This window comes from Crotalus tigris, unplaced genomic scaffold (assembly GCF_016545835.1).
Source record: "Crotalus tigris isolate CLP2741 ecotype Arizona unplaced genomic scaffold, ASM1654583v1 scf7180000018585.330925593:3314079, whole genome shotgun sequence".
NCBI lineage: Eukaryota > Metazoa > Chordata > Lepidosauria > Squamata > Viperidae > Crotalus > Crotalus tigris.
This window is the reverse complement of record NW_024097088.1, coordinates 2400046-2409387: the sequence shown is the minus strand read 5'-3', so window position 1 is coordinate 2409387 and position 9342 is coordinate 2400046. Positions and strand designations below refer to the sequence as shown.

The 9342-nt window shown below is 45.4% G+C and overlaps 1 protein-coding gene across 1 annotated transcript in view; it reads right to left on the bottom strand.

Annotated features, from left to right (window-relative positions):
• Nucleotides 1-922: 922 nt before the first annotated feature.
• Nucleotides 923-9342, bottom strand: part of GPC3 (glypican 3) — a 59531-nt gene continuing 51111 nt past the window's right edge. Inside the window, exon 9 of the mRNA XM_039354996.1 lies at nucleotides 923-2096. Coding sequence (XP_039210930.1) covers nucleotides 1930-2096 — 167 coding nt within the window. The 3' untranslated portion in view covers nucleotides 923-1929. The remainder of the gene's footprint in view (nucleotides 2097-9342) is intronic.

The window sequence follows — 9342 nt, the reverse complement described above, 5'->3', positions numbered from 1 at the left end:
ATTCATTGACAGCTGTCTTTCCATACGGTGCAGGAGGAGAGCAGAGAAGCAGATTGGCTAGTCTTACTTGCTCCATTCTTACTTACTCCGCTGCTTAGCCAACTGTTAACAACCGTTGCAGCATCCTCCCCAGGGGCACGTGATCAAAATTCAAACGCTTGGCAGCTGACTTGTATTTGTGACGGTCGCAGTGTGTCCCGGGGTCATGTAATCAATCCCCTTTGGTGACCTTCTGACAAGCAAAGGCAATGCAGAAGCTAGGATCACTTAACAAACATATTACTGACTTGACCGCAGTGACTCACTTAAAAACTGTGGCAAGAAAAGTTGTCGCACGACGTATCATGACTTTTTCCCCATTGCCGGCAATGGGGTGGGTGCGGTTTCGGTGTGACGCATCTGGCCCGTGGGCCGGCAGTTTGACATGCCTGGTCTAGACTGACACCTTCCCATGTCTGCTCTCTGTAAAGCCCTCAACTTCAATAGCTGAGATTTTTTTCTATGCTGCCATTCACACTTCTTTCTAAATGCCTCGAAAAAGATGCACAAAGGAGGGAAAAACATAATTGCGCCACAGAACATCTTCCAACCAGCTTGATGGCATCACCCCGATATATCTGCCTCTGCTGACATTTGTTCCCACTTAAAATCTCTTGTTCTTCTTCTTCTTCTCTTAGCAATAGGGAAGCTGGAATTAGATCTCAAATAAAATCACCTCGAATGTCAGCCAGTGTGGATATACTTCTAAACAGGAGGTAAAATGCAGAACGTTCACTTAAAAAAAAAATCAACTCATGGTGATAATGCTGCACTTATTCCGTAAGTTTCAAAACAGCTATTTCCTCCTCTCACAGGCAGAGGTACATGTGCAAACTCTACACACTCTCAAATGAGAGATAGCCAAGCATGTGATCAACAGCCTCCGACTGATGGTAGGACCTATTTATTTTTTAAAGAAGAAAAAACAGTCCTCTCTGTTCCCAGCTCTTCATATTTCCTATGCAAATTAGAGTCTAAAAAAGAAAGGAAAAAAAATCTCCAGAGCAGCCAAAGAGAGGCTGTGGGGGCCTCTGAGAGATTCCCATTTTTCCATTCTCAGACAGGCTCAGAACACAATCTATTAACAGACAAAGTGATACAGAGTAGTTTTTTTTTTTTTAAATAAAAATAGAAAAGCATGCTTGATCCTGTTGACTTTCTGGAAAACATCTGAGCATCTTCTGAAGCTGGACAATCGCTCTGCAACGATGTATTCTCTGCCATGCTCACATCAGCCACACTCGGGGAATAGCATTAGCCCTTTCTAAAAAATTACGGGCACTTCTGCTGAGGAGAGCCTATCTAAAATTGGCTAGCTTTTAAAAAATAAATACACAGCTCATTCATAACAAGAATCCAGTGTTAAGTCAATTCAAATGGGCAGCTTGAAGTCAGATTTGCCACCAATATTAATACAATGGCTAATGCAGATTCCAGAGCAAAATTTGCAGGCTGCAGAGCCATTTCCTGTTTTGGAACGGTTTCTCTCAGATTGGGTTTTGATCTCAAGACCAAAACAATTTTTAAAAAATTGTCTGATGGTGTTTAATCCAGTAACTTTGCTCATTCTGATTCACTGAGGATGCTGTGTGCTTTTGCCATCCTTAACAGCAGGGGGGAAAATGTTTACAAAATTCATAGGTGATACAATCTGAGTATTTTTAACCCTGTCATAATAATTGAACGAGAATTCTTCTAAATACAAGCCCTGGGTCTTTTGGGCCAGACCTCAAATAACTTGTTTCAGGGAATGTTTTTTTCTTTAAAAAAAAAAATTAAGTCATAGTTCTGAAGTTGTTCTTTTCAATTGCCTCTGAAGGGCGAGAAAGATTCGTAGAGCATTTTTGCAATGCAAACTGATCATGGACTGTGGCCAAGGGTGAGTTCAAGTCATTTGGCCATCAGAAAAAGCCAGAATATGAGGACAGCGCCCGCTAGTTGAAAATTCAGGGCTGGATCCTTGGCACTGAGGTTGTGACCCGTTGACTCTTTCCTCTGCTGATTCACAAGCTGCCTGTTTGAAGGGGTGCTTTCTCCGTCCAGGTCGAATGTAAGCTCTAGAAGGAAGGAAAGAAGGAGAGCCTTAGCTTATGAAAATTGAAGCCTTCCTTTTCATAAAATTGTTGCTACCAGTCTACCAGCCTTCCTAGGTAGACCATTCAGGAAACACAACCAGGTGAGTTAATTTTACTTTATTGTAAGGCTACATTAATAGAGCCTTGCAAGTCTAAAAGTACAGTTCTCCCCTACAGTCTCCCATACAGCCTGAGAAACCAGGGAGAATCCCTTCCGAGCTTCTTGCCGTTCCCACGATACATCCTGACCCTTATCTGGCTCACCCCTTGGCCGTATCTCCCCTCCCCACGGCCCCTCCAGGTCTTTCTCACATACCGTTGCACTACGAGACCCCCAAATTCAAGAAGGGCCATTGCCTGGACAAGGCTCGGATTTCAATGGAGGCCAGCAGCCTTAGTTCAACGTTGTCATGGCTTGTGATGGGGTGCCCTAACCCCTGGGCGGATGGCTCTGTGCGACATTCTAATCCAGCAGAATGGATGGAGGGGTCCTTGGTGCTTGCTCGTTTTCTTGCAGACATTTCATGACCCAAACTAGGTAACATCGTCATCAGTGCTAGTCAACACTTCACTGGCACTGATGATGTTACCTCGTTTGGGTCATGAAACGTCTGCAAGAAAACAAGCAAGCTCAGAGAGCACCCAGGACCCTTCGTTTCAACCCTGAGCTACAAATATTCTCCTTTATTAGTACAATGGATGGAGCTAGCAAAAAGGTCTGTCAATGGCCAGTCAAGTCACAGAAAGAGCTCCCGTTTTCCCGTCCCTCTGTAGAGATTCCTAGAGGCATCCAGGTGTTCCCCTTTCTACTCAGAGGGTAAAAGAAAGAGACCTTCTGATCTGATCCAGCAAGATGCTTGCTTACACAAAGCCCACACGTGCCTTAAAAGTTTCCCACACAGCAGAGTTTTCCTTCTTCTGGGACCATCTTGGTTAACTTTCCAACAGGAAGCCAGGACATGTTCAGTCTAGCTTTCCTCCTGGTGGCAGTGGATGATGGGGACTGTAGACCCACACCTGTCTAGGTCACCAGATCGAAAAGGCCAGAGGCTTCTGTTCTACAGACGGGCTCCAGTGGACAATGAGGTCAGACAGAGAGAGAAGAAGGGAACAGGTCAAACCTTTATATTAGGCTCTGCTTTTCAGCTAGGCAAAATCACCTTTGCTCAGGTACCCACGGAGCACCTTTCAAGAGACAAGCAGCCCCTGTTGCTACAGAGCCCTGCTGGGCAGCTGAAGGGAATCCATCCTGCTATTAAGCCAGTCAACCCCACCAGGTCTCCTCCGCAGCTCTTGCAAGCAACTCCAACGTGGCTCCTGAAGCCCATCCAGGTTAGTCCCAAGAGAAAGAGCCTCTTTCCAAAGATGGGGGCAAATTCAGGCTCCCAGCCTCCCCTTCCCAGCCCTGCCTTTTGTGCTCCAGATTAGATAATCAGCTGACAAGGGGAGTAAATTTAGCTCTGCTCCTCAGTGGCGGATCAGATGTTTTCCTTTCCCTCTGCCCTGCCAAGCAGGAGGAAGGTGGGGCTTCGAGGAGATGTGGGGGGTTTTTTCCTTTCTTTTTTGGGGGGTGAGGTGGGTGGTAAAAGCCATCACGGAGTGTTGAATTGCTGATACAAGTCTTCTGATACACGTCTTCTGATCTGCGGTTTTTTTCTTTTTTTCGTACAGCAGCGTGACACACACCCAAAGTCTTCTGTGCTTGCTCCGACATGTAAGAAGAATGAGAGTGATTGAAGCTGTAAACCTGCAAATATGTGTCTTCCATTTCCATGTCAACAAAGGAAGAGGGGGAGAGCACCTCACCAGGAAAAGACCACTTGAGTTATGCCCCCACAGAAGTTTGTCAGAGAGAAGCCTTTCTGAGCTGCCTTTGTTCCTGGAAGGTCCTGGAAGTCATAACAAGTCCAACTTTTGAGAGCCAACCATCCATTGGAGCTGTAGTCAATAGGCAACTAGTAATTTTGACCCACAGAATGAGACTTCCATGTTGGGAGTGCAACTGTCCAAGGGCTTCCCCAATGATCTGCCATTCAGTGCCTTCCAAAGTCCATTTTTGATCAAGAGATCCTTTATCTGAATCTTCGAAGAAACCAGGCAGTGCTGAGCTGGCAGGAAGCCAATCCTTGGAGAACCCAGAAAGAAAACTGAGGCTGGCACCAACAAACATCTGCTGAGAACCCTTTGTCTGAATGGGCATGGTCCAGCAGGTGCCCTCAGAGCTGATGTCCAGCAGCTTCTGTTCCTCCCCACAGGAGGACACAGCATAAAGAATGGAGGCAAACAAGCCCTTTGGGTTGAACTTTTGTTACAGGAGCTCTCTCGGGAACTCAAGGTGTGTCTGGACACCAGTTCATAAGTGACGGTCCAGAGTTTCACAAGAGTGGATGAAAAGGCAGAAGGCTATCCGAGGAGTGACTCCAGGTTCATCTCACCAAGAATGAAGGTGGCAATGCAGAAGTCAGTGTAGAAAACAAGAAGGGGCCCCTTTCCATTTTGCAAGGACACCTGGAGAGCCTAAATAAGGAGGATTAATTTACCTTGACCCTCCAAGTGGACTCAAGATCTATTCATCTTGAGTATCCCTCCTTGGCCTACAGGAGAAACCCTGTCATGCCTCAACTCTTGGCCACAGTCCGCACAGGAACTTTGCTTTTCCCAATACAGACTCTGCTTCTCTTCTGCGGGAACAGACTGTGCTGTGTGCCTCCCCCAATTCACTCTGTGTCCTAGACCCCTTTGAGAAGTAGCAGCCACCAGAGAGATTGCCATGGTGAAGGAAGACATCAGGCGCTCTCCTGTTCTGTTGCTCTGTTCCTCGCTGCCGGTTCCTGGCAAAGCCACCCTGGAGTTTAGCCTCTTGTTTATTGCAGGAGATCTCCAGCATTTCTGCTTTTTTTCAGAATTCGGCCACGTTGTTTTGCAAACCAGCCAAGGGTGCAAACATACCTCTCCATGCCCAGATGAGTTCGCCAACTTAGGGAAGTTCACGGGGGTGAGAAACGACCACTGGCGAGGCCAAAGCACAGCCTGATTTTTGTGCAAACTTTAAAAATGGGTAAAAAGCAAGCAGAAATGAGATGGAATAAAATCCACGGAAAAGAAAAAAATGAAAGAGGACAAATTCACTTCACCTGACTTGCAGAGCTACTCATCCGAAAGGCACCGAAGCCGAGTCTGCATATATCAAAACTTGAGTTTAACCCTACAGAGAATGTGATCTGTAACTCAACAGCAGTTCTAGAGACGGAAGGCAGCTTTTCCAACAGGTGCAATCCAGGGGTTTGGACTACATTTCCCAGTTCACAAGTTAGGAAGAGCAGCTCAGCCTGACTGGAGGACGCTGCTTAATTGCAAGACTAACTTTCTGATTAAACTGATCATAAAGGTATAAAAACGCTCTATGCAAGCACAGAGATAATTAGAATAGCCAAGGTGACTTCAAAATATTCTCCTCTGCTATAAGATATAATATAGCAAGATCTCCATAATACAAAGATTGCACAGTGCAAAAGGTGCTGCTGCTGAATTCAGAATTATTTTAGGCACATTATAATTGCACACAGTGTTTCCTTCCTTGTATTTGTAAGGGCATGACGCTAAAGACCGAACACCTTATAATCCTCATTCTACGTATGCTGTCTGGAACAAAGCCAGCCTTTTATTAACAGGGTTAGTATTAACAATTAATGGCCTTTAAGCTGCAAAGAAATCTCAAATCCCAGGTGGACATGGGCTAAACAATACACAACAGAACAAAGAACTGGAAGGAAAAAAAATACATCCAGGAACAGCTGCATAACAATTCCAAGGATTGAATTTTGACGGTAGGAAGTCAGAAAGTATGTGATTCACATCCTAGAATCAGAGTTAGAAGAAGGGACCAAAGAGACCATCAAGTCCAACCCCTGCACACTACAGGAGTCATTTTACCATGCCCAATATTGCCAGCTTCCATTTGAAACACCCCAGTGAAAAGGAAGAAACCACTCTGTGCAGTAAAGCTTATTTGTGATTTACCATGTTGAACACTTTCTTTCAAGGCTGCATCGGTGTGTCTCTAAATAATATTCCTTACTCATCTTGTTTTTTGTTTGTTTGTTTTATTTTTAAAGTAGATGTACACTTTCAGGTTTCAGTCTGGGAATTTCTCTGGGGTCTATCTGAATGCTCCAAATTAGCCCAGCTCCTTTCAATGTCCCCATTCCAAGCGGTTCGTTGTCTGGAATTTCTTAATGGCCTTTGGGGGGGGGGAAGGAGGCTTTTTATGCCTGGCACAATCTTGGTTTTCATTCTTACCTAACTCCATTGCTGAGATGTTGCAGCCAACACAAACTTTGACCGGTGAAATAATGTACAGATCCTTGAATGAAAGGGGCTTAGCCATTCCTCGGGGCGGCTGTTATTTTAAAGCCCAAGTAACGTGGGTCTCTCCCAGCGAGGAGACAAAGAAGCGGGATGCGGAGCACAGCCACGCCTGGGCTCTGGGTGAAAGGGGTCTTCCCACAGGCAGCGGGGCACGTAGTAAGTCCATTATGCCGAGCATGAAAAGAGAGATCTTTCAGAAAAGGAACGGGGGCCTTGTAGTCTTGTCTTAGCAATGATCTTGTTTCAGAATTTCATTCTGTTTACAGGCTGTCCCTTCCTTTAAAAATACCACTCCCCAGCAACGGTAAAAGACAAGGCACTAGCAAAAGGCTCGTTTAGGCGAGGATCCCCACACGGACCTTTGTTCCACATCCTCTTATGAGGCGAAAGGATCCGGGAGACAATCAGGAGCCAGATCAGGGAGCACTGAGTTCAAGGCCCCACTCAACCACAGGAAATACTTGGGCAAAAGAAGTCTGTAAAATTTTAACAATTGCTTAGCAATGGAAATTCGGGTCCCACTGTGGTCATATGTTGAGGACAACCTGCACACACAGGCAGGACTGTAGAGATGGGGGCTTGCAAAGGTCTCAGCCTGGAAGCTGGAGGACAGGAGAGAAAGGACCATAAATGGAGATGGAGGAAACAATGGTCACAGTTGCCCTTCGGGATGTTCAGCCAGGAAGTCCCACTTGGGATGAAACTCAGAGGTTTCTCTCTCCCGAAACACCTGGCCAGCCAGGAGCCTAAACCAGCTGTGCTCGGTCATCCCCGGGGAGCTTACAGTTCAAGGTTTACTTTAAAGGGGAAAAAAAGGATGTTGTGTTCTTATTTGGAAAGAAGGAAGGCCGGAGACTGTAGGCGTAGAAGAGGTAAGAAGCTTCGCATTTCAGCTGAACTCCATTCCAAGTTCGGCCATCAGCAGCTATGACCGGGAACCACTGCAAAACCCCCGGGGGAGATGCAAGGTGCCCAGAACACAAAGGGATGCAACACCAAGCCAGATTTGCAGACCATCCTGGTTTACTATATTAAAATATATCAATATATATTTCAATATACTGCATATATGAAGAGAGGGAGGGAGGATGAGAGATGGATGGATGGATGGATAGATACACAGACAGACAGATATGTGTTTTAGCCTGCATTCATTTTAGAAAGATTTTATAATTATTATAAAGCGGTTTAGGATTTTTTTTTGTTTTTTGTTTGCTAATGAGTCTTTTAATTATGATAAAAGCAAAAGTAAAAACAAAAGGGAAGTTTTTGGGGGGAGGTAGTGAGAATCTTAATCAGAATGAAAGCAACAGTAAAAATAATTTAAAAACATATTTTTGGGTAATGAAAAGTAGTAGCACCACCAGCTTTAGCAATGACTAATTAGTTCAGAGCAGTGGACCTCAGTGTGGGAAGAATCTTTGTTTTCTTAAGTCTGAAAAATGCGTGCGCACACATACCCACCTGAGAAGGGGAGGAGAGCAAAATTTCTGTGGCTTAACTGAGTTTTGTGCAATGCGGACTTTTGAGCAGGACCGAGGGTCTCCTGAACGTCCTCTAACCAGAGATCCAGGACACCCCCAGATATAAAATCCAGGATCGACTGGAGGAGCAAACAAAGTGCACCTGAAACTGCTAAGAGTGGAACACCAAATGATGCTGCAGGAAGGATATTACTAACTTCCCCCAAATAACTGCTCACGTCCCACTGGAGCCCTCGGGGAGTTGCAAACAGAAGCCGGAAAAAACACCTCCTGTCCTCCCCCCTCCCAAAAAGCATCCTTCAGCAACAGCTGCTGGAAAGGACAGATTTTTCACACCTGAACCCCTGGCTGGCCGAATCCTTGGCAGTTGCCTAGTCCCGAAATAGGAACCCCAAGTGAGTGGATATCTACAGGTGGGGCACAGGAGCGAAGAATGTGGGCTGGGGGGCAGAATCAAGGGAGGGGGTCTTCGTGCTGCCATGATTCCAAGCCAGCAGTGGAATATAGCAACTGTACTTCAGCCTATCCGGAGAAGTTGGGAAGAGCTGGGCCCACGCTCAAAATTCTCAAAGGTCGGCTCTTCTTGCAGTGTCCTTCAATTTTACATTTCACAGATGCAAAAGGCAACAGAGAACTGAGCATAAATAAGAGAAGAAATAAGAGAATATATTAAGATAGAGAAGAGAATAGATAAATAAGAGAGTAAGAGAAATGAACAGGAGTCAGTCGTAGCGATGACCATGTGTCAAAATACAGACCCCTGAGCTGTTCAAGTTGAAAATAAGTGTCCAGCACTTTGCAGGGAAAAAAAACCTACGTCCAGAAGTCTCTGCATCCCAAATTGAAACCACTTTCAATTCACCTTCCTACCAGCCCTCATTGCTGCTGGTCCACAGTAAGAAACTGTCAAGAGTTAAAAGCAGGGATGTGAAATCAAAACTAAAACAGTCAGGGATTGCAAAGGTGTGTTTAAAAAGTCACACCGTGAGCCCGTTTTCAAAGCAAGTAAAAAGGTGAACCCAAAAGGCCGAAAAAAGGGGACCAAACTGCACCCTCGCCACCCAATTCCGACAACCAGGCACGGAATTGCTTAAAGCCACTTCCAAGGCAGGGGCACCAAAAACCCCGGCCGAAAAAAACTGCAGGTTCTGCCTTCAAAGCAAACAAACTGGAAACTCTTGAGGTGGTCAAGGGAAACTTAAAACAGGAAGAGAAAAGAAAGCAGCAAGTTGTTTTATTTTTTTTAAGACATTTACACGTGGACGAAGAAGTCTCAGTTTCCTAGCAAGGTCCTCTTCCTTTAAAAAAACATGCTTGGGGGGGGGGAGATAACAAACCTTCCAGCAAATGTATAAACACGTTTGGAACAAGAAGGC